This window comes from Enhydra lutris, unplaced genomic scaffold, assembly GCF_002288905.1.
Source record: "Enhydra lutris kenyoni isolate GAN:26980312 unplaced genomic scaffold, ASM228890v2 scaffoldscaffold51, whole genome shotgun sequence".
Lineage (NCBI taxonomy): Eukaryota > Metazoa > Chordata > Mammalia > Carnivora > Mustelidae > Enhydra > Enhydra lutris.
Window position 1 is genome coordinate 13,617,376 of NW_019154135.1, and position 26,871 is coordinate 13,644,246.

The 26,871-nt window shown below is 59.2% G+C and overlaps 1 protein-coding gene across 1 annotated transcript in view; it reads left to right on the top strand.

The window, feature by feature from the left end:
• LOC111157061 (NudC domain containing 3) overlaps positions 1-22,988 on the top strand; it is a 58,236-nt gene extending 35,248 nt beyond the window's left edge. Inside the window, exons 3-6 of the mRNA XM_022518278.1 lie at positions 2,231-2,363; positions 13,846-13,989; positions 19,196-19,384; positions 21,462-22,988. Coding sequence (XP_022373986.1) covers positions 2,231-2,363; positions 13,846-13,989; positions 19,196-19,384; positions 21,462-21,572 — 577 coding nt within the window. The 3' untranslated portion in view covers positions 21,573-22,988. The remainder of the gene's footprint in view (positions 1-2,230; positions 2,364-13,845; positions 13,990-19,195; positions 19,385-21,461) is intronic.
• Positions 22,989-26,871: the final 3,883 nt, after the last annotated feature.

Below are 26,871 nucleotides of genomic sequence, written 5' to 3' on the forward strand. Positions count from 1 at the left end.
AAAAAAAAAAAAAAAAAAAAAAAAAAAAAAAAAAAAAAAAAGGAGTATTATGCCTCCAGCAGAAAGCATCCATACGCAAACTCAGAGGCAGCTGCAGGGGTGTGGCTACAGCCCCAGCAGGGATGACAAGGCGAGTGGGGCGCAGAGCACCTGCACATGACAGGAGGCTTATTTTTACACATCGTTGGCTGGAAATAATCAACTTTATTTAAAGAGAATGTGGATTCCAAGTGTTAAAAAAAGCACCCAGCCGTGTGCCCGGCTCCGTGGGGAGGAGGCTGCAGGTCTGCTCAGGGCGAGCCGGCCAGGGGCCCGCCTAGCTGCCCGGCCTGCAGTGCTGCGTGGCCAGAGCCCCTGTGTGGGAGCCCGGCTCTGGGTCCGCGCCTTCGGCACAGCCCCACGGGCAGGGGGCCACTTGAGCAGGTGTGGCCCTGTGACATCTCTGGTGGCATCTGCTGTGCCTTACGGTTGAGGGGTCGTGAGGACCCCAGCCGGTGCAGGCTCCGCGCTGGGTGTGGGACGGAGCCTGCCCTCCCCTGAGAGGTCCTGGGGTTTATGTCTGGATTTCTGCCAAGTGCGAAGCCACGTTAGCCTTTATTTTGTGTGTATCTTCGGTATGTGTTTTAGTAGCGTTGATGATTTTATTATTAGTACACGCAGTTGAAAAGGCCGTGTGGGAAGGCCGCGCGGGGACGATGTCTGCCGGAGCTGTTCTCTGCACACTCGAGCACGTCTGCCTGATGCGAGCTTTCGAGCCGCAGCGGGCGCGAGAGCGGGTTGGGGTGCAGGTGCCATCTCCTCGGCCCCGTCCCAGCTGCGGGGACGCCGGCAGGCTGGCGCGAGAGCTGCCCGGTAGTGGGCTGCAGGGCAGGCGTCTGCCTGCTGTCTAAGAGCTGTTTTTCTCACGATCAGACATCTGTGTTGCCAGGAGCTTGGGTGAGGCCTAAAGGTACGGAGAAGAAAGGAGGAGTGCTCGTGGCCTCCATGCCCAGCGTGCCTGGCCGTGACCTGTCCTGCCTCTTCCACCTTGCTCTCTACGGCTCCTTCCTGAGCTTCCTTCCAGGCTCTGGGGAGGGTCGTCCTGGACTCTTTCAGCCCCGTGGCCTGGGTCCTGACGTTCCCGCCGTCGTCCCTCTGTGCGCATCTTCGTGTCCTGGTGAGGCACAGGTCGGCTCAGGGCCCCGCTGACCTCATTGTCACTTGGAAGTGAGGTGCATCCTGAGGTGCTGGAAGTTAGGACAGCGTCGGATTTGAGGGGGTCACATTTCAGCCCCTAATGGGAGCCAGCTAGCAACCCCATGGGCTGGGCCGTGTTGGATGCCCAGGCTCGTGTATAAGGCGCGTGAGGCGTACCCACAGGAGGTAAACACGTTCTCGTCCTACAGCTGCGGCTTGAAAAAGTGCGTCCCTGTGAACCGCCACCTGGCGGAGGCGAGGGCCTGGCGGGGCGTGTGCGCTGAGCCTTTTCCACGTGTGCGCACGTGCACTGCCGAGACCCTCGCGATGCCGCGTCTCTCCGCGGGGCGCGGGGCTGCTGGCCGGGCTTCCTTCCGAAGGGCTGGGGACGGTGCCCGAGCCGCGCCGGTCGTCGGGATGGCCGCCTCCGTGACCGGGCTTCTGTCTCTCGTTGAGGCGTTAAACTCGCCGTGGTGGGCTGGTGAGTCCACACTTACTGGGAGCATGCTGTATCTGCCGGCTCAGCGCCGTTCGGTTTCGCGGCGGGTGGGTTTCTGGGCAACCTGTGGCTCGGTATGTTGCCCTCGCTGCATGCTCTTTCCCGGGAGAAAGCCGGGGCTCTGGTGGGTTAGGGCGGGAGCTGAGCGTCCGCGGGCTGAGGTGGTTGTGCTGTGCTGTGAAGAGAGGCTCTGCTGAGCAGGTGGCCTGAAAGCAGAGCCTGGACTGGTCACTGCGGCCCTGTGGTGAGCGACGGGCCTGGTCGGGGAGCTCCGGGAAGCCCGGCAGGCGCGGCGTGCAGTGGGCCGTGGCTGCGGATGCTGTCCCCGGCCCTAGGGTGCTGCCCTCAGGGGCTTCTCTGCGGTGTCCCTCTGTCCCCACAGTTTCCTGGGAAGCCCGAGTAGGAGGGTCAGGACCTGTGCCGCTCAGGCGGAGCGTCTCGGGAGCCGGAGACGGTGTGCGGTCGGGGCCTGCGGCACTCCCGCGGGCAGCGTGCGGCAGGGGCCGCTGGTGTGGGGCGGAGGCCGGGCGCATCTCACCTGTCGTTCTTCTGCAGGAGGCAGGAGCAGTTCCAGAGAAACCCCGACAGCTACAACGGAGCCGTGCGCGAGAACTACACCTGGTCACAGGACTACACCGACCTGGAGCTCAAGGTGCCGGTGCCCAAGCACGTGGTGAAGGGCAGGCAGGTAACCATGGGGCTCCTCCGGCTTTTCCGCGCGGCCTCCGTCTTCGGGCACAGGCATCGGGGGTGGCCTCCCTGTCTTCCAGATGCGCCTGCCAGCCCTGCTGGACTGCACAGGCGCACCTGGTGGCAGGTGGTTCGGGGCCGCTGCTGTCCTGTGGGTCATTCATTGCACGGCGTCTTCGCGGGACCCCAGAAGACGCAGGGTGGTCGTTACGCCCGTCTCACAGGGGGAGAAGGTGATGTCCCAAGCAGGGACCCCCTGGGCTCTGCGGTGGCATGTGGCCACCCGGTCCTGGCTCTGCGGGGCTCCCCCACGGACCGGTGGCGCTCACAGCTCGAGGTGGTCTCCCCACCTCCGCGAGCGTGAGTAGAAATGTGATCTTTCAGCGGGAGACGCGTTTACTCGTAAGTAGGTGGGCTTCACTTTAAAGGGAGAAGCCCCCCGTGGTCTGTGGAGCCGGGTGAGCGGAGAGCGTTTTCACGCCCGTCAGCTGGGGCGCGTCCTTGGTGCAGGCATCGCATAAGCCTGCGGCCTGCGAGGGGAGTGGTGCCTGCCACGTTCCATAGGCGGGACAGTGAGGCCGAGGGCCCGCTCAGCCTCCCGAGTTGACATCGGGAGCGTACCGTGTCCCCCACTCTGGCCTGGCCCGGACACTGAGCCTGCCAGAGCGTGTCTGGGTGGCCGTGGCTTGGGTGAGGCCGTGGTTGGCGCAGGGGTGTCGGCCTCCGAGCTCGTGCTGCTTTCCCACGTGTCCGAGCACCCCGGTGGCTTCTTTCCAAGGGACGGTCCCAGAGCACGTGAAACGGAGCTCCTGCGTGAGTCGCGTCTGTGTTTTCTGGAAACGACTGTCACGTGAAGCGGCACCAGCTCCTGCTGGTCTGGATGTGTGTGAACCAGGCTGGGCGGTGTGCGGCCCTCCGTTCCCCCATCTCTGCGTGCTGACCCCACCCTGCCAGGCTCCACCTGGAACGGCCCGCCCTGGGTGCGGGAGTCTGCCTCCCGCCAGCGTCTGGTGAAGGCGGCCCGTTCTGCTGCACGGCGTCGTGGCTCCGTGTGGATGTGGCTGGCTGCCACGGCACTGTCCCTCGTTTCCCCTTCACCCCTCTTCCCACCCTGTCCGAGGAGCTCTCGCCAGGGTCAGTGACCAAAGCAAGACCTGGCGACTGCGGGTCGCCTGCACGGGATCTGGCTCCGCTGACCGCGTCCCCTCTGGTGCTGATAGGTCATGCTGTGCTTCAGGCAGCCTTCCTGGGGGAGCGCTTTGCCCAGCATTCTCTGAGGGTCTGGGGGCAGGTGCTGATTCGGGCTCACTTTTCGGTGGGGTTGCTTCGCGCACAGGTGAAGGAACTGTGAAACGTGCTGCTGACTTCGCTGACTTACTGTCTCCTGACTATCCGCGAGCCTCTGGAGCTTCTCCAAAAGAACTTTTGTCAGACCTGGCCCAAAACTAGTGAATTTCGTTGGCTCTGGAGACTCAGGGGACCTGGCCTCTCCCACTGTCCTTTCCACCCAGGAGGTGAACTTGCTGGTGACGGCAGTGTGTCTTCCTGACTGCTCTGCCACGAGCCGTGTATCGCGGGGTTCCTGCTGCCCTTCACCACGTCGCCCAAGGGCCAGGCCATTGTACCTGGGGGTCACATCCACCCTTCCTGCCGTGCGGGTGGCCTGAGCTCTGGAGTGATGCACCCTCGCTCTCACCAAGGGCAGCCCTGGGCTTTGCTTGTTACCGCAGGAGACATTCACAGGGCCTGTGGTGGCCCCCAGGACTCGGACGAGATGGCCGCTCTGCAGCTGACGTCCATGGGGTTCAGGCGGTGACTCTCGGCAGCGGGGGGCCCGTGCGGGGTGGTCCGCACTGGCTCAGCACCGGACCCCTTCCTGCCGATGCTCTGCAGTGCCCCGGGCGTGCCCCGGAGGCCATGGTGGACAGTGACCCAGTGAGGGTGTCCCGGGCCGGCTGCGCTCCCGCTGCTGACGGTGCCGCACGGAGGGGCCGCATCCGCGTGAGCACGATGCCTGCTGCCAGCCTGTCTGGCGGCCCCTGTCTGATGTGCGGGAAGCCGCCTCCTTCAGGGCCGTTTTGTCAGTCAGCGGGGCATCTGGTCTTAGCTGGGGTGCGGCTGACACGCTGGGGTCAGACATGCCGCTCAGCGATTCGATCCCAGTCTGCGGCCAGTCTGGCAGACGCCTGTCGCCTTGCGCGGGCACGGAGTCTCTCCTGTGACCAGGACGCTTGGGATTTCGTCTCTGAGTTACTCCCACGTGGCAACCTGCTCCTAAAACTCTGTGGTCTCTCAGTGTTTTAGTGATCTGAGCTTTTTTTTTTTAAAGGTTTATTTATTTATTTGACAGATCACAGGCAGGCAGAGAGACAGAGGGAAGCAGACTCCCCGCTGAGCAGAGAGCCCGATGCAGGGCTCGATCCCAGGACCCTGAGATCATGACCTGAGCTGAAGGCAGAGGCTCAACCCACTGAGCCGCCCAGGCGCCCCTGATCTGAGCGCTTTTGCCATGACTCGCTTTAAACTTGGGAATAGGTTTATTTTGTGTGTCTTGGCTTTTGCTGGTCTCAGGGTTTTTCCCTCTGAGTCGCGGTGTTCTTCCTGACTGGCTGCCTTCCCACTCTCCCCTGAGGGGCCTGTCACAGCTACCTGGGAGCAGTGCTCATTTTTGGGTTTTGTCTGTGGCGCCTGTCAGATGGCACCGTGACAGCAGCTGTGGTCGCGGGCGCTCGGGGACGAGGTCACACTGGTGGGCGGGGGCGGCAGGGGGCGGACCGCGTGCTCACAGAGGGCCCCCACACCCGTCCCCGCAGCAGCAGAGCGTCGCCTCTCCGGGCCGGGTTCTGTGGCAGCGGCAGACAGGAGAGAGCGTGTGCGGGAGGCGTCCCGCAGCCCGTCGCTGGCCACCCGGGGAAGAGCTCACGGTGAAGGTCTGGTCTCGTGTGGGAGAGAGATGCGGTCTGCTGTGCTGAGCAAAGTGGCATCCCTGTCCTCGGTGCAGAGCGGGGAGAAGGAGCCGCGTGGACACCACAGGCGTCGCCGTGTCGCTGGTGTCAGCTGGGGCCGGGTGGGACCCTGGCCTGGCGCCGGGTCCTAGCACTGCGGGGCCAGGATGCCGGAGCCCAGAGACGGGGGGTCTAAACCTGTCCGGCTGGTGCCGAGGCCGCAGACCGTCTGGTAGAACAGTGGCGGAGTGGGGACTGGGACCCTGCCTGTCCACCTGCGGCCTTTTGGGGGACAGTGTCACGGCGTTGCTGCAGAGTCACGGCCGAGTAGCTGAATGACGGGCAGATCCTGTCCTCCTCAGTGCGCTGCTTCCTGCCGCAGTGGGGCTGGTCTTTGCCAGCGGGCGACATCCTGCCAGCCGGGGGGCTCACGGCTGTGCCTCACACCGTCTGTGTCTTCGCAGGAACCTTCCAGAACAGTGCTCAGGCTTCTGGTGTGTCTTGTACGGCACTGCTTTGCCCCTGAGCTCGGGGCAGCGGGTGGGGTTTGTCTGGAAGCTCTGAACCCCAGTTCCCGTCCTGGTTGGTGTTGGGAGAGCCGGCCTCGGGCGCGGAGGCTCCGGACTCCCGTCTGCTGCGCTGCGCTTGGCGCCCAGGACGTTCGTCTCTGCAGAGCGCTGGCACGGGTGGCCGAGCGTGTCTCCCCTGCGCCCGCCCCCTTGTCCTCTCCCAGTGCCCACCCCGACCCCAGCATCCTTTGTGAGCTGCTGGGACGTTCTGGCAGATGGCACGCATGAGACCAAGTAGGAGCGTGGCTGTCACACACTCCCCGCCCCCAGCGCAATGACATGTTTCTGCCCTGTTCCCAGTGCGGGCCACGCCGGGCGGCTCCGGGCTCTGGCATCGGCTGCCATGTCCCCGTGCTTGAAGCAGGTCTGCTCAGGCTGCCGGAACCTCCCGGGTGCCCCGAGCCACAGCCCCTCGCACCCAGGCTCCCGTCTGCCTCTGTCCCTTCTGGCAGCAAGGTGGGCACGAACCGAGTCCCCTGGTGATTGGCACTGAGGCTGTTTCAGCCTTCCGCCGTTACAGACAACAACACAACGAATGCCCTTCAGTGAATTTTATTTTGGGGCTCCTCCGTGTTTCAGTCGGTTAAGTGTCTGACTCTTGGTTTCAGCTCAGTTCGTGATCTCAGAGTCGTGGGGTCGAGCCCTGGGTCGGGCTCTGCACCCAGCGGGGGTCTGCTTGAGATTCTTCCTCCCTCTTTCTCTGCCCCCTTCCCCCCAACTCACACATGCACACTTTCTTGCATTCTCTCTCTAAAACAAATCTTTTTATTTGTATTCCTATTTTTTAAAAAGATTTTATTTATTTGAGAGAGAGAGCACAAGTGGAGTGAGGGACATAGGGAGAAGCAGGCTCCGTGCTGAGCAGGGAGCCTGATGCAGGACTCGATCCTGGGATTCTAGGATCATGACCTGAGCTGAAGGCGGACACTTCTCCAACTGAGCTGCCCATCACCCCATAAATAAATCTTTTTTAAAAAAATAGGTCTGTTCAAGTCCTTTGACTTTTTAAGAAATTGGATTGTCTTTTTGTTGAATTTTAAAAGTTCTTTTTAAGTGTAAATACTGTACTGTTGTTAGATAATTTACAAGTATTTTCTCCGTCTCCATGAGTTGTGTTTTTCCTTTTTTTTCTTTAAGGATTTTATTTATTTATTTATTTATTTATTTACTCACTTACTTAGAGAGAGGGAGAGCATGCCCAAATGGGGGGCAGAGGGAGAAGCAGGCTCCCCGCTGAGCAGGGAGCCCAACATGGGGCTCGATCCCAGGACCCCAGGATCACTGACCTGAACCAAAGGTGGACGCTTCACTGACTGGGCCCCCCAGGCACCCCTCTTTTTACTTTCTTAAGAGATGGTGTTTTTGAAGCACAAGAGAATCTTTAGTTTTGATAGGGTCTAGAATGTATTTATTCATTTATTTTTGGTTGCTCGTGCTTATCTAAGAAACCATTGGCTAATCCAAGGACATGGATGTTTACATTTTTGTTTTCTTCTAAGAGTTTTATAGTTTTAGCTCTTACATACAGATTTTTGATTAATTTTGAGTTCAGTTTTAGACAAGGTTTGATGGAATTGTCTAACTTCATTCTTTGCATGTCAGTATCCATTTGTCATAGATGCATGTATTAGAAAGGATGGTCTTTCCCTCACTGAGTTGCCTTGCCACCCTTGTTTAGAATCAATTGACTGCGAATCTGTAGGGTTATTACTGAATTTTAAATTCTGTTCCATTTATCTGTACGTCTATCCTTATGCTGTTGCCACACTGTTTTGATGATTGTTTCTTTGTAGTAAGTTTTGAAATTTTTGTTCTTTTTTAACCCCCTCCATGAGTGCTTTCTTTTATGTTAAATAACAGTTTTCTAGTGTAGTATTTTATTTATTTTTATTATTACTTTTTAAGATTTTTAAGATTTTTTTTCTTTTTTTTAGAGTGAGAGAGCATGCCAGGGAGGGGCAGAGGGAGAGAGAGCATCTCCAGCAGATTCCCTGCGACTGTGGAGCCCAGGTGGGGCTCAATCCCGGGACCCCTGAGGTCATGCTGTGAACTGAAATCAAGAGTTAGGCACTTTTTTTTTTAAAAAAAGATTTTATTTATTTGACAGACGGAGATCACAAGTAGGCAGAGAGGCAGGCAGAGAGAGAGGGAAGCAGGCTCCCCGCTGAGCAGAGAGCCCGAGGCAGGATCCCGGGACTATGACCTGATCCTAAGGCAGAGGCTCTAACCCACTGAGCCACCCAAGTCCCAAGAGTTAGGCTCTCAACCGGTTGAGGCACCCAGGCACCCTGGAGAGTATTTTAATTCTCTCATCTTTTTTTTTTTTTTTTTTAAACTATATTTTTTGGTTATTGTCTTAGTGTTTTCTCTGGGATTACAATCTATTTCATGTTTCAGATCAATACAACTTAATTTTAATGTGTACCCGGAATTAGCTTTTATATGATAACTTCTGTTCTCTGTTCCTGGTGGTATAGTTGTTTTAAATTAAACAGGAGAGAAAGAGTTAACACAAGGTACACTTACCCTGTCTTTAATATTTATCTTCACCAGCACTCTCTAGTTCTTCACATGGATTCAAGTTACTATCTAGTGTCCTTTCATTTCAGCCTGAAGAACTTTCTCTAGTTTCTTGCAGGGGTTATGTAAGAAAAGATAGGCTTGTTAGGGATGAATTATCTCAGAGTTTTGTTGTTGTTGTTTGTTTGTTTTTTAAATCTGCAAATACTTAATTTTTCCTTCATCTTTGAAGGATAGTGTTGCCTGATGTAGAATTCTTTGCTGACATGCCTTCCCGTCATCCTTTGAATACTCCGCCCACTGCTCTCTAGCCTGCATGGCTCGTTCCTTCCTTTTTTTTTTTTTTTTCATTCTTTTTTTCTCAGTCTCTTTCTTTCAAGATTTTATTTATGTATTTGAGAGAGAAAAAGAGAGAACATGAGAGGGGAGCAGGGGTGCGCAGAGGGAGAAGCAGTCTCCCCGCTGAGTAGGGAGCCCCACGTGGGGTCATGACCTGAGCCAAAGGCGGATGCTTCACCAGCTGAGCCACCCGGACACCCTGGCCCATGTGCTTTCTCGTGACAGGTCAGCTGTTACCCCTGTTGAGGAGCCCTGCTGTGTGAGAAGTTGCTTTTCATCGTACTTCAAAGATTCTTTCTTTGTCTTTAGCTTTTTTGACAGTTTGATTTCGATCGTCTAGGTCTTGATCTCTTTGAATTTATCCTACTTGGCATTCATTGAGCTTCATGAATGTGTGTTTTCAGTCATTTTTTTCATACATTCTTTCTACCCTTTCCTTTCCTCTCCATCTGTGGCTCCGTTGTGCGCGTTGTGCTTAGTGTGTCCCTCAGGTCTCTGAGGCTCTGTTCATTCTTTCTGTTCCTCAGATGGAGTAATCTCATTTGTCTGAACTTCTGATTTCCCGATTCTTTCTTCTGACTGCTGTGATTTACTTTTGAGACCCTCACGTAGATCTTCTGCTTCAGTTTTTTTACCCAGTTGCTTTTAAATTCCAGAATTTATATTTGGTTCTTTTAAAAAAAGTGGTATCTATTGCTTTATTGATATTCTTCATGAGATGCTATTCTCATACTTTCTTTTAGTTATTTACACATGGTTTTCTTTAGGTTTTTGAGTATATTTATAATAGCTGATTTATAGACTTTCTACTAAGTCCAGATCTAGACTTCCTTGAGGACAGATTTTATTGTTTGCTTTTGTTTCATGTGTATGGGGTATCTTTTCTTATTTTAGTGACTCTTGTCATTTTTTGTTGAAAATTAGCATTTTAAATAACAATGTGGCAACTCTGGAACTCAGATTCTCCCTTTTCCTCGTGGTTTGTTGCTGTTGGTACTTGATGTGATTGTTCTTGGTTTCTTTGATGACTCTTCTGAACTAATTTTCTAAAGTCTGTATTCTTTATTGTGTATGGTCAGTGAAGTCTCTACTTGGTGAACTTAGTGATCAGCAAATGATTGGACAGACTTTGTTAAACACCTAGAACCAGTGAATTTCTCTCCTAAGGGACTCCATGTACGTATTAGGGCCTGCCTTTAACACTTAGACTAGCAGTTGAAAATTTTGCCTTAGCCTCCACTTGCGCATGCTGAGTCTCAAAGTTGGCCAGTGGTGAGAGGTTAGGACCTCACCGAAGGGCTTTTTCTAAGCCTACACATGGTCTGCACATTCATGTGTCCCAAGTTTTCAGAATCTCCATGGACATTATATTCCACAACTTTTCCTTTTATTTGCCTCAGCTGTTATCCACTATTTCAGTCAGCTGTGAAGTTAAAATACTTGCCTCTAATTGTTTTCAACAAACACTTCTTGGGGAAAAAAGGCTTTTCTGAGTCCATTTAAAAATAGCCTAACAAGTGGGGTCTTCTAGGGAACCATCCCACAGCTCAAGTAATCAGAGTTCTTTGGGAATGAAGCTTTGAAGGAGCTCTAGGTCCTTTGTGCTCCCTCTGATGGCTGCCAGGCTGTACTGGGAATGTGGATTACCAAGGGGCTAGAGAGTGAGAATGGATCTAGGGGTAAGTTAAAATGTCATAAAGCTTGTTTTTCATGAATAAATGCTCTCTGGGTTCCTGCAAACCTTTGGTTAGTTTCCAAAGTTCAGAAAAAGTACATATTGACAGTTTTTGCCAATGTTCTTGTTGCTTTTTTGAAAGAGAGCTTTTTTGAAGGTGTTACTCTACTATTTTCATTTTTGGATCAGGAATTTCTTGGGTAGCTTTTTGTTTTCCTGGTGTTTCTTGCTTTCTTTTTAACTTGTAAAAAATAGTATCCTTTCATTGTAATGTCCAAATCACCCAGACTCACTAGTACAGTGTATTTGTCTAGAATTGCTTGTCCTGAAGTCCTGTCACCTCTGATTCCAGTCTGGACCAGTTGTGTTTCAGTTCTGCTGTATAGCTCCCATCCTGGAGCTTCCATTCACTGTACTTCTAGATTAAATTCAGTGTTTTGGATCCCTTTTGGATCTTCCTTTCACACCCAGTTTTATTAAGATATAATTGACATATAACACTGTATTAGCTTTGGGGTATAACATAAGGCTTTGATATCTATTGCAGAATGGTCCTCACGGTAGGATTTGTTACACTTGTGACTGTACGTAGAGTTTTGTGTGTGTGCGATGAGAGTGTCGGAGTTCTCTCTTAGCAGCTTCTGCATGCATGGTGTACCGTGTTTTGAGCTGCTGTTACCATGCTGTGCAGGAGGTCCAGGCCCCACTGACCTTCTTAATGGGCGTTTGTGCCTTTGGCCCTCTTCTCCCCTGGTCTTCCTCTGGTTTGTTTTTTTCCCTCATTTTGCTGGGCTGTTGCCTCAAGGAACTTTTTCAAGGTACGTTGTAAGTAAGGGATTCTTGAATGTCTTAAATTGTAGTTATTTTAGACTTCCCCATATTTCATGGTTTGGGTGTGAATGCAAATCTAACTTCAAAAAAATTCTCCCCTTAGCAGATCGAAGGTATTGCCTGCCTTTCGTCCTGTGTCCGGTGTTACTGTTTCTAGAGATCTCTTCTGTTCAGGTTCTTGTGAGTAAACTTTTATCCAGGGATAAAAAATCCCTGGTCTTTGGAATTTTTAGGGCCATAGTTCGGATTCTTGGTGTTCTGAGCACATGCACCTTGTGTGCATCCTGTTTTCCTCCACTCGGGAGCACTGTCTTGTTGCTGGATGGTTTCCTGCCACCCTCCCCACCCTCTCTGCCCGGATCGGTCCTTGTCTCTACCTTTATGTTTTTTGACTTTGTTTTCCAGTCTTTTTTATTTTTTAAGATTCTGTTTTAGCCTCTGTATATTTAATTGTAAGTGGTGTGTGTATGTGATTGTTCTATTTTCATATTTCATTTTAGTTCCATAGTCACACCTCTCACACCTCCCTGAGGATATATACTGGAAATACTTTAGAATTTCCTTTTTTCCTATTCATCCTGTAGTCTTTGTTTTTTTTTTTTTTTTTTTTTTTTTTTTTTTTAATTAAAAAATATATCTTCTCCATTCTTTTGAGTAGGGGATGGTGTTGATGGTTTCTCCATTATGTATCCGAGGTCTGCTACTCTACGGCTGCTGAGAGCCGAGGGGCCGACTGGCTAGCCTTACATACAGCACATGGGTCCGACCGCCCGCGCAGTCCCCTCAGACTGCTGGTTGGTGTCTCTGGAGCATGGCCCCCATCAGTCTGTACCACAGTGGGGTACTGTCCCTTCTGATGGGGCTGCGATAGCTGTCCCAGGGCTGACTCTGAGAGGCTCTGCTCCCGTCCTCCCTACCTGCTGACTGCCAGCCAGAAGCCCCTCGCAGCTGAGGCTCCCAGATGCAGACCAGCAGACCCTTCGCCTGTCCCTGCTCTTCTCCTGGTCTCCTCATTTCCTCCTCCTCCTTCCTCCCTTGCATTGTCTGGGGGCGGTTTTCTCTTTGTGCCTTGTTCCTGTCGTTTCTGTGGTTCACAGAGGCTGGGACACACACAATCACCCTTCCCAGAGTGACATCTCGAACTGGAAGCGTCTCCTGTCTGGGTCCCCTTTGGTGCTTTGGCTCATCCCCTGTTGTGCAAGCCTTGCAGTGTGAGAAGCTTGCCCAAATTTGGAAATTACCGTGTTATGTAAAGTTGGCTGGGAGGATTTTATTAAAGTGAGCTTGCTTCTGGGGCGCCTCCACCGCATATCCAAGTTCATGGTCAGGGACACCGTCTGGGAGTGTGCCAGGCTGCTGTTGAGTTGGCCATGGGATGCCGAGTAAGCCGCGCTGGGCCCGTGTCCTTGCAGAGCCAGCTGAGTGAACGGGACACCTGCAGAGGTGGGGTGAGGGGGCAGCTGTGCCCACAGGACACCCCTGCCCTGGGTTTGGGCTCAGTGTGGGCCGTGGGTCACTCCGCTCCGTAGGAGCTCTTTCGTCCCCGTCCGCTCAGTCCAGGAGCTCCTGCTGTCTTGCCAGAGAGCCGCCTGATGGTGCCGACTCCAGAGCTGCAACCCTCCGCGGCCCGTCTTCCACGGGAGGGCATTTGCAGTGCAGTTAGGCTGCGGGAGCTGAGCTCCAGTCCTCCGGAACTTGGAGAGTTCCTGCTCAGTGCCGTACGAGCATTCAGCGAGCACTTACCAAGCCACGTGGGAGGGTCGTCTCCAAACAAAAGCAGATGGAGTGCCCCCCGCCATAGGCCTGAGTTCTCCCTTCCAGGGTCTGTCCGGGTAATGCGCGCGTTCCGCAGATGCTGTCATAGAACGATGCCGCAGTATAGACACACATTTTAGAGTTTAAAAAGAATTGAAAGGGCGTAGCGACGAGTTCTGCGTTCTTTCCTCTTCCAGTTACTGACCTGAAGGACCTCCAGGGGTTCATGAGCTTTGGACGCTGCCAGCCAGGGTCCCAGCAGGTCCCAGTGTGGTTGTGGAGACAGATGACAGGGAAGAGGGGAGAGACTGTCCAGGACAAGTGTCCCCAGTGAGAGGATGGTGAACGAGAGGCTGGGTTTTTCAAGAACAGGGGTGCCGGCCTCACTGTCCCCGGGGAGGGCACAGTGGCTCACGGCTGGAGACCGGACAGGCATGTGGGGGTTCGGCTCTCCCGGGCATCCTCCGGGGCTGTGCTGCTGACGAGGCCTGACAGCAAGATGGGGGTAGGAGGCACCCCCACACCTGCACCAGCCGTGCTTGCTTTCCGCCATGGGCATTGGTCTCCCCTTTGGAGAAGGGATTTCTTTGGAAAACCAGCAGTTTTCCCTGTGTCGTCATTGCGCATGTTGAAACAGAACTTCCAGTAACGTTCTCTTGAAGGAGACGGCGGTGTGCGGGCTGCTCCCGTGCTGCTGGGTGGGTGGGACGCTTTTCGTCCAGAATGCCCATGGGCCCCCAGGACGGCCTTGCCTCCTGCTCCTCTATGGTATGCAGCCAGGTTCTGCTTGGGAATGTGCCAGGCGCCATCGTCCCAGCAGAGTGACTCCCTTCTGCTCCGTTCCAGGTCTCGGTGGCCCTTAGCAGCAGCTCCATCCGGGTGGCTGTGCTGGAGGAGGATGGGGAGCACGTCCTCATGGAAGGGAAGTTCACGCACAAGGTCAACACTGAGAGCTCCCTGTGGAGCTTGGAGCCCGGCAAGTGCGTCCTGGTGAGTATGGGCATCGGTGCTGGAGCTCAGGGAGGGGGTAGGGGCCGCACCACCGCGAGGCCTGGATTCTCGCTGTCCGGGGCGCAGCTCGGAGGCGCCCTTGCTGGCCTCGGCCCCGTGGGGTCGCAGCAGGTGGTTCTCTGGAGTGGAGCCGTTGTTAAGGTGAAGTGCCTGGTCCTCCGTCCTTGCCCCCATGGTGGCCATGCGTGGTGACCACGGCGGAGCTCCTGCGGGGTCACCCCCAGAGCGTGGCTGTGCCTGCGTGGGATGCCCCCTCAGTCCCAGAGGCTTCCGCTCGCCCGTGACCTGGTTACATCTGAGGCAGAACCAAATGAGTGAAAAATTGGAAGGCAGATCGAATTTCATGGACGTCCTCCCGGAGGGTGCAGAGCCGGTAGGTTCACACGGACCGGCTCATTTGACAGAGGGGAGCTCAGCAGCCCACGCTCCTTGGGGCTCTCTGGTGCTCCCGTTCCAGGCGTCTTCGGTCTGGAACCATGCACAGTCTGCTGAGAGGGTGCAGGTCGTCAGGGACAGACCAGGTCAGGTCCGTGACAGAACCTCAGGGTTTCACACAGACCCACTCCTCACATGTGCTGGAAGCAGGGAAGGGAAGTTTCAGTTTCACGTTCGCGGGCCGGGCGCCCACGGGGAGGGGTCTGCCGTGCAGGGGTGCTGAGGAGTGCTCACGGGGCCCTCTGCGTGGTGAGGACACCAGGTCATGGGCACAGGCCAAGTCCACCTGCTCTTGTTCTCAACCTTGCTTTGCGCCCAGCCCTGCCCCCCGAGGCCTCTGGCCCTCTCTGGGGGAGTGGGACAGTCGTCGTCTCTCACCATCACGCCATGCCTCCGTGTCCCCCAGTACACCTGAACCGTTCCCATGTTCCGGCCCTGTGGCCAGTCGTATCTCAGCGCCCTCCCTGCTGCAGAGTGCTTGCACAGGCCTGGCCTGCCTTGTGCTTCACGGGGTTGTGGGAGGTAAAGTCTGGGTCTCCTCACGGTCGTACCCCAGCCTCCCAGCGGCCAAAGGCTCATCCCATCCTAGTGGAGCTGCAAGACCCGAGATCCAGGGTGCTGCTGCCCGCAGACAGGGTGGAGGGTGGCTCCCGAGCACCGCCCCCGAGGGAGGCCCAGGGGCACCCAGTTGCGGTGCGCCCATGAGGAGCACATCCGGGAAGCCAGCAGCACGCTGTCTGCCGTGGCACCACTGCCAGGATGTGTGAGGCGGCAGCCCTGCGCACATGGGCTGGCCGCGCGCTCTCTGGTGTTTGAGGCTCCCGGCCGCTGCCCTGGTGGCCGTCAGGGTCGCCGACCGCTTACTGTCTGTTACCGCTGTGGGATCCCTGAGCTCGTCTGGCCCAGCCTTTGGTTGGTAGAGATGACTTGTGACTTCGTCACAGCCGTGTTGCCATTTTCTGTGTTTTGCGTGTGAGTGCCTGGACACGATTGTGGCTCGTGGCAGATGGTGAGCTCCTTGTCACCTGGCTGCCACTTCTGAGTGCACTTGGGGCCTGTTTAACTTCCCAGAAGCTCGCCTCACAGACGGGGACACGGAGGCACCACAGGATTGTGACTCGCCCGAGGCGGAGCCCGACCCCTGCCCCAGAGCCCACCTGCTCCCTCCCTCTCTGCCTCCGGCTGTGGCTGCAGGGCGCCCCGGGGGGGCAGCGCATGTGCGGCCGAGGGAGGCCTTCCTCCCGTCCGCCTGCATGGTGTCCTGCTGCCACTGGCCTTCCTAGTTTGCTAGTTCAGCCAAGCGGAGCTCGCCGCGGGCAGAGGCCACTTGGCACTGCGTATGAATGTGACTTCTGGGAGTGTTCCCCGCTGACAGGGTCCGTGTGGGAGCCCTCGGGGGCACGGGTGCTGGGCGGGTTCCTTCTTGCAGGCCCCGGAGCAGCTTGCCTGTCAGCAGCTGGCACTGTGTGTGCAAGGGCCTCGCCACTTGCCTGTGCTGCCCCCGAGCTTGCCCGTCGGCACAGCCCCGGCATAGTGGGTGTGCTCTGTGCGTGGGATGTGGGGCTTCTCCCTGCTTCCCCTCCCGACCACGGGCCATACTCTGGGCTTCTTGGCTCATTTGTTGGTGGTGTTTGGGATCACGTATCTGAGATGGTACCGCAGCTGAGCAAGCACGTTGCTCTGACGTGTGAAGACCCTCACTGCTTTTGCTGCTGGGAGCTTGTGCCGCGCCCCTGGGGCCTCAGGGGCGGGCGGTGGAGCTGCCGCACCTGCCACAAACCTCACCTCCGCCCGGCACTGCCTGGCTTTGGTAGTCCCGTCGGCCGCACGGGACCTCTGCTCCTGACCGTTAGGATGAGGCTGAGAGCCTTGCTTGGTCCGTCCGCTGACATCTCTAGGTTGCTGACGGTTTAGGGCCAGGCCCTGTGATGGGCACGAGGGCTGCTGAGGAACATGTCAAGGGCCAAGGGCTGTAGCGGGCCGCGACGAGCTCCAGTGTCTTCCCCAGAGCCTGGAATCTGCGAATGGGACTTTATGAGAGAACAAGAGGGAGGCTGGGGACAGAGGAGGATGCGCAGGAGGACTGGCGTGAAGACAGGCAGACGCTGGGGAGATGCAGCCACCGCCTGTCCCTGGAGACCTTGGGAGGGAGCCCAGCTCTGCAACACCTCAATGTTGGATTTCTGCCCTCTGGACTCAGAGAATACGGGGCCCCGAGGGGCCAGACTGCCTTGAGGGCCTCATGGACCACGAGGGGTGACCCAGAGTCTGTGGCCCCTGGGCCTCTGACCTCCCAGCGGGCGAGGCCCTCGTCCCCGAGTGGATGCGCATCAGACACGCCCGGCAGGCTTCCCAGCAGGCAGGGGTGGCAGCTAAAACTGGATGACAGCTCTTGCCTCCCTCCCTCCCACACTCAGGAATGTTAAACGAGGCTCCTTGCCTCTCAGGCAGGCTCCTTTCTCGGCTCGGAGACGTGGAGTCAGCGCCTCCCCCGTGCCACGCTGTCCCAGAGGCGCCCCAGCGCCCTGTCCTTGTTTCCCCCCAGGTGGTGCCAGCGGCCCCCTCTGCTAGGGCGGGTCCCTGCCCGGCTTAGCGCTCGCCGAGCGTGTGTCTGCCGTGGACCCCTAGTGTGTGCGTGCGGGCTGTGCCCCCACATTCTCAGATGACTTAGGTCGTCCCCTCAAGTTCGGTTCTCAGCAGTGGAGCTATTTCCTCACCGTAGTCTTTGGCCATGTGCCAGCGGACGTGCTCCTGCGCCGTGTGTGGGGTCGCCAGTCCCTGCGCGACCCTAACTTACTGTGGCTGGGCTGCCCGCACTCCTTCCTCTGTCCCGCTCGGTCTCCTGGTGAGAAGTGCTGTCCTGTCGCTTGTCTCCTCGGCGGCCAGCAAGGTCACAGAGCGTGCATCATCCGTCCCTGCGATGGGCTTGGGGACCTCTGTGTTTTGGCGAGCGCCGGAAGCCTGGAAACCCGTCCACCTAAAGGCCTTCAGCACTCGGGATGGTCAACACCGTGGCACTTCCCGATCAGCGATTCAGGAAAACACTGGGAAGCGGGCACGCGGAAGGATGGCGGCATCTTTGGGCGTGGAACCATGAGCCAGCACCACAGCAGCGCGCCCCTCCCTGCCTGCGACCGTGGCTGCTGGGTGGCGCGGACCGACCGCGGGGATAGCACGCTGAGTGCAAGGGGCGGGGGGGGGGCAGAGCACCTGGTGTGCGCGGTGTGGGGGGGAGCGTGATGACATGGTGGCGTGGGGCTCCTTTTGGGGTGAGGACGGTGTTCTGAAGCAGACAGCCGCGGTGTTTGCCCCACGCTGAGCGCTCAGCGCACTGAATTGCTCGTGTCGGAACCATCAGCTGATTTCATCTCGAAACGTGGTGTTTTTAAAGGTCACTCTTGGCTTCTCTTGGGTTTTGTTGGGTTTGCGAAGTGCCTGTGCAGGCAGCAGGGCCCAGGAGGTCCTTGTTGGCAGAGTCGGCCTGTCCTGCCCGGGAACCATGTGGTTCTCCAGCCATGTGGAAGGGCCGGCGGCGGAGCTCCTGGCAGTGCGGGGCTAACCCCTGCCGTGGCCTTGGGAGAGTGGGGCTGATGGCCACAGAGCAGCTCTGCCCTTAGCCCTGCACGGTTGGGCGTGTGAGGTGCCAACTCTGGGGTGTGTGCAGTGCCCTTGACAGGGGTGATGACAAGGGGGCCTGCAGGTAGGAAGAGCCTGAGGGTCTCTGTCCCCCAGAGGGAGAGTGGCCTGGAAGTGCCTCGGAGTGCCGTCCAGGAACAGCAGGAACAATGAGGCCTCTCCCCCGGAAGGTTCTCATGCATTGGAACGCAGATCTGTATTCGGCGGAGGTGGGCTGCGTTCTTGATACTGGGGTCTCAGAGGGCCGGGTCAGGTCCCTGCACACAAACTGGGGAGCAGAATCTGGGAGAAGCGGCTAAACGGAGCACCCCAGATGCCAGCCGTGGCGTTGGCAGGGAGCAGTCCCTCGTCTCCGAGCCCGCGGCCTCATCCTCCCGTCTTCAGGCCCCACACCCGCTGGGGTACTCGGCAACGGGGAGGCTTATTCCATCCTCGAACGTTGACAGCCTGCTGTTACCCGGACACCCTCTCGTTGTGTGACCTGCCCTGTATCTGTGCCTGCACCCTGAGTCCTTCTGCAGGACTGGGATGGAGCCCTGCTTTGGTGGCCGGGGCCGGACGTTTGGGGGGGGCTGGGCTCAGGCACATGGCGTTCTCACAGCCATCCCCGATAGGGGCCAGTTCCCGACCTGTGGTGTCACAGTTGCCCTCTCCTTGGGGTGCTGCTCTGAGTGACAGCTAACTCTGCGCAGGCCCGTCTTACCTGCCCTGCCTTCACGGTGTGATTGGGGGTTTTGTGCTTTTGGAGACTACGTGGACAGTGGGCCGCCCGCCAGCCCGTTTTTGGCCCCTGAGGAGCTCTGCCACCAGCCCACAGGGAAGCATGCTGTCTGGGTCCTGCCTGTGCGCTACCCTGGCTTTGGGGTTGTGCTGGAAGAAAGGGAGGTCCTTGGGGGTGTGGTGGGTGAGCCGGAAGGACGAAGGAAAAGGATGTGGATGGAGGCCCTGGTCCCTGGCCATGTAGGGAGGCTGGGGTGGGGGTCAGGCTGGGGTCCCGGCCGCCAAGCAGGTGCGGGACGCTCACACCCGCGGGTCCTCCGCCTCCGGGAGAACCTGGGGTGGGGGGCGACGAGAGCCTCCCTCACACGGAGCTCTGTGTGTCCGTTTGTCCCAGGTGAGCCTGAGCAAGGTGGGCGAGTACTGGTGGAGCGCCGTCCTGGAGGGCGAGGAGCACATCGACATCGACAAGATCAACAAGGAGCGCTCCATGGCCACGGTGGATGAGGAGGAGCACGCCGTGCTGGACAGGCTCACCTTCGACTACCACCAGAAGCTGCAGGGCAAGCCGCAGAGCCACGAGCTGGTGAGGGGCGTGTGGGTGGGGGCGCTGGGGGCCGCTGCGGTGGGGGTCTGCCGCGGGGTGCTCGCTGGGGCTGTGGGGCGGGGCGCCGTTTCCACCGTGCTCAGAGCCTGAGGGGGCGGGGCTGGGACGCGCAGCTGGTCCACACAGACGTGGGACCGCGCACGCGAGGCCGGCTCTCTGGGGTCGGGGGGGTGTGGGGGGTGCCCAGACAGCCCCTCCCTGAGCCCCGGGAGGACCGTCCGCAGAGTTGTGGGGAGCCAGGCCCAGCCTTGCTGCAGGGCCCTCGGGAAGAAAGAAAGAATCCTTCTGAGTCACCTTGGAACGTCTGAGGAAGGGCAGGAGGGGTCTGCGTGGGCAGAGGTCGTCCACACTGTGCGCAGGCAGAGGTCCACAGCGTGCAGCACGTGCCGGGGGTGGGAACGCAGGTTGGCCGGGCGCGCTCGCTCTTCCTTGTGTGGTGCTCCCACAAGTGGCCGCTGAGGCGAGGAAGGGTCGCTTCCCTCCGGCTCGTGTGCGCTCCTCAGTGTGACGGGCAGTGGCCAGGGCCCATCTCGCGGGGGCGGGGTTCCTCATTTGTTCCACCTGTGTTGACACAGGGCCCCCATGCCACTCAGGGTTGAGGCGTCCTCACTGGTCCTCCCGGTGTTGCTCCTGCCGCCCTTTCCTCAAGGCCCCCACGCAGACAGCCTCGTTCCTGCGACGGTCACTCAGGGAGTGCGACTGCACGCCGGTCGGGCAGGGCTGGCTGGGTCATGGACTGCAGTGCCCCTGAGAGGAGCGTCAGGTGCTGGTGCCAGCTCGTGTCCAAGGTGGCCGGGTGGCTCAGGCACCAGGGCTGCGGCCCGGATCCCGAGTTGGTTCCTGCCTCAGTCCTCCTGCCCCGAATCTCCGAACCTTCCCCCGGTCGGGCTCCCTGACCACCTGGGCCTATAGGTGGTCTCCCACTGTCGCAGCCAAGCTCGCAGGTGGGGGCCTTGCCCTCGTGGGCATTGGTAGCCGCCTCGAGCCGTTACGGGACTGCTGCCTCTGGCCACCAGAAGAAAGCCGTGTGCACTCGGGGCCATGGAGGGGCCCCGAGCACCGCCGCCTGCAAGTGGCCGGGCTCCCAGGCCCACGTACGCCTGCGTGGGGAGCAGGAGGCTCTCGCCGACGGGCCCAGGGACAGACACTCGATGGGGACGTATCTGAAGAAGAGCTTTAGCAGTGCTGCCGTCTCACGGACAGGTCTCTGTGCCTCGAGTCGGAAGGGGGCCCCGCGAGGACTTGATGTGTACCAGGGGCAGCGTGCGGCCTTGGGGCACGTGCGTGCCGGGCACTCCGAGCCCACATGGGGGAGCCGGGGGCTGTTGTGCCCCTTGCCCAGGTGACCCACTCTCGAATGGCCGGCACCAGCACTGCCATCCAGGATTCCTCTGGGCTCAGCAGGGATTTGGGGAGGGTGTATGCACACGTGGACTGTCCTCGCACGTGGCTGTGAGGGACGCATCGTGTGGGGAGCGGGTTCGGACCACGAGCACGAAGGCAGGAGCACTGTGCCGGGAGCTGGCGGTGAGGGAGCCAGATCTGGGGAAGCTCATGGCCATGGACGTTTGAACTGGAGGAAGCAGGTCCCCGGGAGAAGTAGGAAATGTGGGGGCAGGGGGTCAGCAGGACTGGCTCGTGGCTCCCAAGGAGATAGGGCCTGGGGGTGTAGTGGGGGGGAGCAGGAGTTGGACGACCCTGGGTGGCCCCAGTACACAGTCCTCACCAGTGGTCAGGGCTCACGTGGGGCTCCTGTCCAGAGAGTGGCTGGTGAGGAAGGGGCTTGGAAGAGGGCGGCAGGAGCTGGAGAGGAGGGGTGGTTGGGCCTGTGAGGTGCCGGGGTGCTTTCCAGGCCCTCGGTGCGGTTGTGCACCCCAGGTCGGCAGAGGTCCGTTAACCTTGGCATGTGTCGGCCGTGCTCGCGGCTGCACCACTGAGCTTAATGCCAAGGGAGAGGGGCCGTGGGCAGGAGGCACGGCAGATCCTCGTGTGCAGGATGGGAGCGAGTGCCGTTCTGGGCCATGCGTTAACCTCTGTGTCTGTTTTCTGTTTGTAGAAAGTCCATGAGATGCTGAAGAAGGGCTGGGATGCTGAAGGCTCCCCCTTCCGAGGCCAGCGATTCGACCCGGCCATGTTCAACATCTCCCCGGGGGCCGTGCAGTTCTAGTGCCCGGAGGAAAGGGAGCGCGCCCCGGGCTCCCTCCTGCCAGGGACTTGCTTTCGGGTTTGCCCTCGCCGTTGTTCCTCTCCAGGGTGGACCCGCGGCACCCGGCGCTGCCCCTCTGGACTGTTGGGAGCAGCACGGGGCGAGCGGGACGCCGCCACCCACTCTCCTCTGGCTGCTGTGCGCACGCTCTGCTTGCTTTCCTCGTGCTGGGGCCTGGGCGTGGGTGCCGGGCCAGCTGCTGACCCGCGGGGGGTGGGGGGCGCCCTGGCCATGACCTCTTCTTGCACCTGTGTGCGTGTGGTGTCGCTTGGCGTTTGTATGCGTCCGCTGCCTGCTCAGCCCCGTCACAGAGCGGCAGAAGGTGGGTCCTGGTCGCTGCTTCTGAACGTGGGGACACAGCCCCGAGTGGCCACAGGCGCAGCAGGAACTGTCCTCCACGTCTTCTCGTGGGACCCAGTTCTCGTCAGAGAGCCAACCGGGTGTCCTCGGGAGAGCAGAGCGCGGCGCCCCTCCTCCTGTGTCCGCTGTGCCCCTGCTCCGCCAGCTGGGACCGCGGCGTGTTGGGTTGTCGGCCAGCGGGTCTCTCGGGGCCTCCCCTCGTGGCTCTGTCCTTCCGGCTGACAGGGACTCCTTTCTGGGTGATGGTCCTTTTGGGAACAGCCCCCGTCACCCGAGTAGGTGGGAGCTGGCTCGTCAGTCCTGTGGGGGCAGGTATGTGGCTCGCGGAGGCCAGAAATTGGTGGGGATTCCTGAATGCCTCTTTCCCAATACCCCTGGGAAGCCTCAGGTGGCTCTGGTGCCGTCAAGGGAGGTGCAGACACCAGGTCGCTGGGGGGGGAGCATTGTTGGGGATGCGGAGCCCTGTCCCCTGTAGTCGGCTCTGCGGCCGGTCATGGAGCTGCTGAGACTCATCCTCGGGGCCTCTGCGATGTGCGCGCCTGTCCCACGTCACCGGCGCCTTGTGTGAGAACTGTTCTGGGTGGTCTCGGGCCCTGGGCCACACCGTGAGGGTCTTCTGGCATGACGAGGTGTGGCGTGCGCCCGCACCCCAGCTACTTGGGAGACTGGGGAGCCATGGACTCTGGTCCCTTGTCTCCCCCTGTCTGACATTATAGTCAGTGTTGGTTTCTGCCCGTCCTGCCTGTCGTGACAGTGGCTCCCCGGCGTCTGGGAGTGTTGGGCCAGGCCGAGGTGCTGGTCCACGCGGTGGAGGGCGGGCTGTCCTCACGGGCGTCCTCTGATCCTTGCTGCTGGCCCGGGCCCTGGAGCCGGTGCAGCCTGCGTGTTTTCTCTCTCCAGACGCGGCCGCCGCCGATCGGCCACTGAGTTCTGTCAGCCGAGGTCCGCGGAGAGCAGGGTGCCGGTCTGTGAAGTCCCTCTCCAGTGTCAGTTTGCAATAAATCTGTGTTTAAGCACCATGGTGTCCGTGTGTGTCATTTGCTGCTGAGACTTCTGTGTGTGCGTGTGGCTGTTTCCGGAACTCCAGCCGGCTCCATACAAAGCAGACCCCAGAGTGGGGGATTCCTGTGTCTTTGCAACATCACTTGTCTTTGACGTGTGATTTTTCAGAAGATCAGAGGTTTTGATCTAGAAAAAAGGATTGCGGCTGCAGAGCTCACATGGGTTTCCAGCAGGTCCTGAAAACCCAGGGTGAGCACAGGGTCCCGAAGCTTCCACCAGAGGACCCCTCCCCTGCGCCCCGTGGAACAGCGCCGGCCCCGCTGTGCCGGGCTCTCATCTGCCCTGCACCCTCGCAGGCACCGTGGGACCGTGTTGCCCCCGTCCCTGGGGACCGTGCTCAGTGGGCAGGACCTCGTGGTGCTTCTTGAATGAATGGAGGGAGGATGCATGGTTCGTTAGCACGCAGGTGTCCAGGACTAGGCATAACTCAACGGGTACGAGTGGCCCCATCTTTCAACAGTTTGCTCCAAAGTGTGTGGGAGGGTGAACAGTACGTGTTCCGTGTGGAAATGCATCTGGGAAGCGGCAGCCGCTGTGCCAAGGTGCCCACCTGTGTGCCTGGGACTGCCCGCCTAGGGACAGACCCGAGGCCACCTGACCCGGGTCTGCTGCACGGGCAGGCTGGCGCTCACATGGACGTGGTTGGACACTCGTCCCAGCTTCTGGTACCGTCTGCCCCCACCCCGCTGTCTGCTCAAGCTGGTGGTCTTCTCGCTCGCTCCGACTCCTTGCACCTGGCCTGCCGTCAGAGGTCTGCTTGGCGCGGGGCCTCAGAGCTGCCCAGGCCTCGGCCACCGAGTGCCAAGCCGGTGCCGCCTTGTGTCCTCTCGCGCTGCGGACAGCAACAGCCCTTGCCCCCAGCATGCTTTGAGGGGTCGGGCTGCTGCTGCCTGCCTGGACAGTGTTGGGGGGCAGGACCGGTTCACGGACACTAGCCGACGTGGGACAGAGCCATGCCCGGCTGCGGACAGGAGCCCCAGCAGCCTGGTGTGGTTGTCTGGGGTAGGTGCTGTCCTGCTGGGCTGGCCCGAGACTGCTTTCCCTGGAGGAGGAAACCAGGCCAGGCCTCTGACTTTCTCTGTCCTGCTGCTTCTCACGCTTTCTTGCCAGAGGCGGATGGACCTTTGGGGGACATTCTGATCCAAACGCTGTATGATGGCCACAGAGAAGTGATGCCCTGAGGCTTGAGTTGGACCCACTCCTGCCCCGCACCCTGTGGCTCTTGCTGGCTCCTTGCTCCAGCCCCACGGCGCTCCCTGCTTCTGCCGTCCGCGCGGCACAGGCCTGGCACTGAAGGGTGCTCTGCAGGTGGGGGAGGCCCCCGGTGTCGTTTGCCAAGTGAACCAGTGGCCCAGGCGCCCCTCTCCAAGGAGGGGTCCCAGTGTGGCTATGGAGATCGAGCAGCTGGAGGCTTCTCCCGCAGGGCAGGGGGTTTGAGAAGCTGCCCAGGTGGTAACCTTCCAGGGGTTGGGGCCAGGACGGTCCTGTGGCCTGGGGAATGTCTCCTGGTGGGCCGCAGCAGGGGCCTAAGGAGCCGTCCAGCTCGTGCCGGGCCCGCGGAGGGCTTGGCTTTGCTGGCACCTGTGCGTGAGGCGGGGAAGGTGCCGCCGCCCTGCGGATCACCTGTCAGCCTCCTGGGCTGAGCAGGCCACAGAGGGGCCGCCAGAGGCAGAGGCTGGGATATGGAGGAGGGAACTATCCTGAGCCGTGCTGTGAGAGCAGCCATGGGGCTGGGGGAGAGGTCTCTCATCACAGCTCCGTGTGCTCCTCCCTCCCCCAGACAGGGTGCTCCAGACCCCTCCCTGCCTAAACCCCCAGGCACTTGGGCGCCTTGCCCACCCTGTGTCCAGACCACCCTCCTGCCAAGACATCAGATGTAGAGTTTGGGGGCACACCGCTGGAGACCACCTCTGGTAGGGAAAGTGGTGGGGCTCAACCTGGCCCCCTGGGGCCCCTGACTCTGCCCTCCAAGCGGCGGCTTCCTTGAAGACTCCCTTGGGGATACCTGGCTGGCTCAGGACTGCACCACGAGCCAGGTGCGTCCCTGCTTCTGTCTCTAGACGGCTGTGTCAAGCCCCTTGGTTAAGGCGAGGCAGGCGGTGTTTCTGGAGCACCCGACACATCATCAGAGGCCACGAAGGGCATCCTGGGTACCCGTCGGTCTCAGCGGGGATTGTCAACGCCCCGATGCCAGCCACAAGATGGTGCACACCCTGTGTTTACAGGTGAGGTAAGTGGCTCATCAGAACTCCGGGTGATCGGGGCTAGTGACAGGACTGGGGAGCGTTCAGCAGGTCACGCGGAGCACCGCTCCCCTCAGGGCCAGGAGGGGGGATGGAGAGGTCCCACCAGCTCAGGACTTGAAGGTGAGGGTCAGGCCTTAGCTTTGACCCCAGTTTCTGAAGTCTGGGGCAGAGAGCAGCTTCTGATGCGCACCGGAGAGGAGAGGCCCTTGCCTGGCAGAAAGGTGCGGGCCGGCGCCCGGGCGCGGGATGGCAGGTCCTACAGGGCCCCTGCTGCGGGCACTGTGACCACACAGACGTCCACCCCGGGAGCTGTGCGCACCCGAGGGGCTCCTGACCCCACCCCAAGCCAGAGGGCACCCTGGAGGTGTGGATGGGCCTTCTGCTCCTCCGTGTCCTTGGCTGCAAGATCGTCCCGCACAGAGGCCTCAGCACCGGGGGATACACTGTCCCTAGGGGTGGGATGCTGCCCCCTTGCCTCCAGGAATCCCCCGGACCCCACAGACCCCTGGTCCAGCCACCAGAGTGTGGTGCAGCTGTCACTACTACCCCCTCCTTCAGAGAGGGCCGCCCCTCCCCACTCGCTCAGGGCTGCCTTCCTCCCCGACCTCTAGGCACCCACGCCCTTAATGATACTGTGCCTCGGGGCCAGTTCCCTACCGTCGTTAACTATGTTCAGGTGTATGGAGCACGTTCCCCTGGTGCAGCCGCCACCGTCCGTCCGTCTCCAGAACCTTCTCACCTTCCCAGAGGGAAACTCCATACCCATTACAGTGTCTTTTCATTTGTTGCTGGTGTTGAAGATGAGGTTTTTCCAAAAGTTCCGATTTCTGGGTTCTCGTAAACTTGGGAGCCAGCCAGGTCTGGGCAGCTGTGGCTGTGGTGGAGCCAGAGCTGACCCCATGGCCCCACCACGCCGCCTGCTTACCACGGGCTCCCCTGTGACCCACCTCTGGAAAGGCGGCCTCTCCCCCACCAGCCTGGCCCTGTGTGGGGCCCAGCTGGGCGCCCTGGCCTAGGGGATGGCCCAGGTAGGTTCCGGGGGCAGGGATGTGCTTAGGGCACAGGGGCCAGAGGGAGGGGCCTTGGGTGCTGTGCGGACAAGGGCTCTGGGGTTCAGTTGCAGGCAGAGGGAGGGGCTGGGCCAGATGCAGCACAGGAGGCACATGGTGGCAGGTCCCCTCTGTGGCCACGGAGGCTGGAGCTCCATTTCAGGTGCCATTGGTCCTAGCCTACAACCCAGGACAGGTGAGGGGCCACCCAGAATGGAGAAGTGGCCAGGCCCTGCGTCTCGGCCCCACGAGGGGGCAGTAGAGGCATTGGGTCTGTAGAAGGTGGCAGGCTGTGAGAGGCAGACCTGTGAGAGGGTCTCCCCCGCCCCTGAACCTGGGTCGTGTCCCCTTACGTGGTAATGGCAGGCCAGGAAAGGGGCCGGAGGCTCAGAGTTGGAGAAGGGAATGTGACCTCGAAACGGGGGGTGGGGCGACGTGTCCCTAAGTGGAGCAGGCAAGGGGGTGCTCCTGCCTTGATGTCAGACGTCCTTCTTCCAGAGCTAAGGCCAAACCTGTGTGAGGTCCCTGAGCCTGTTGGTTACA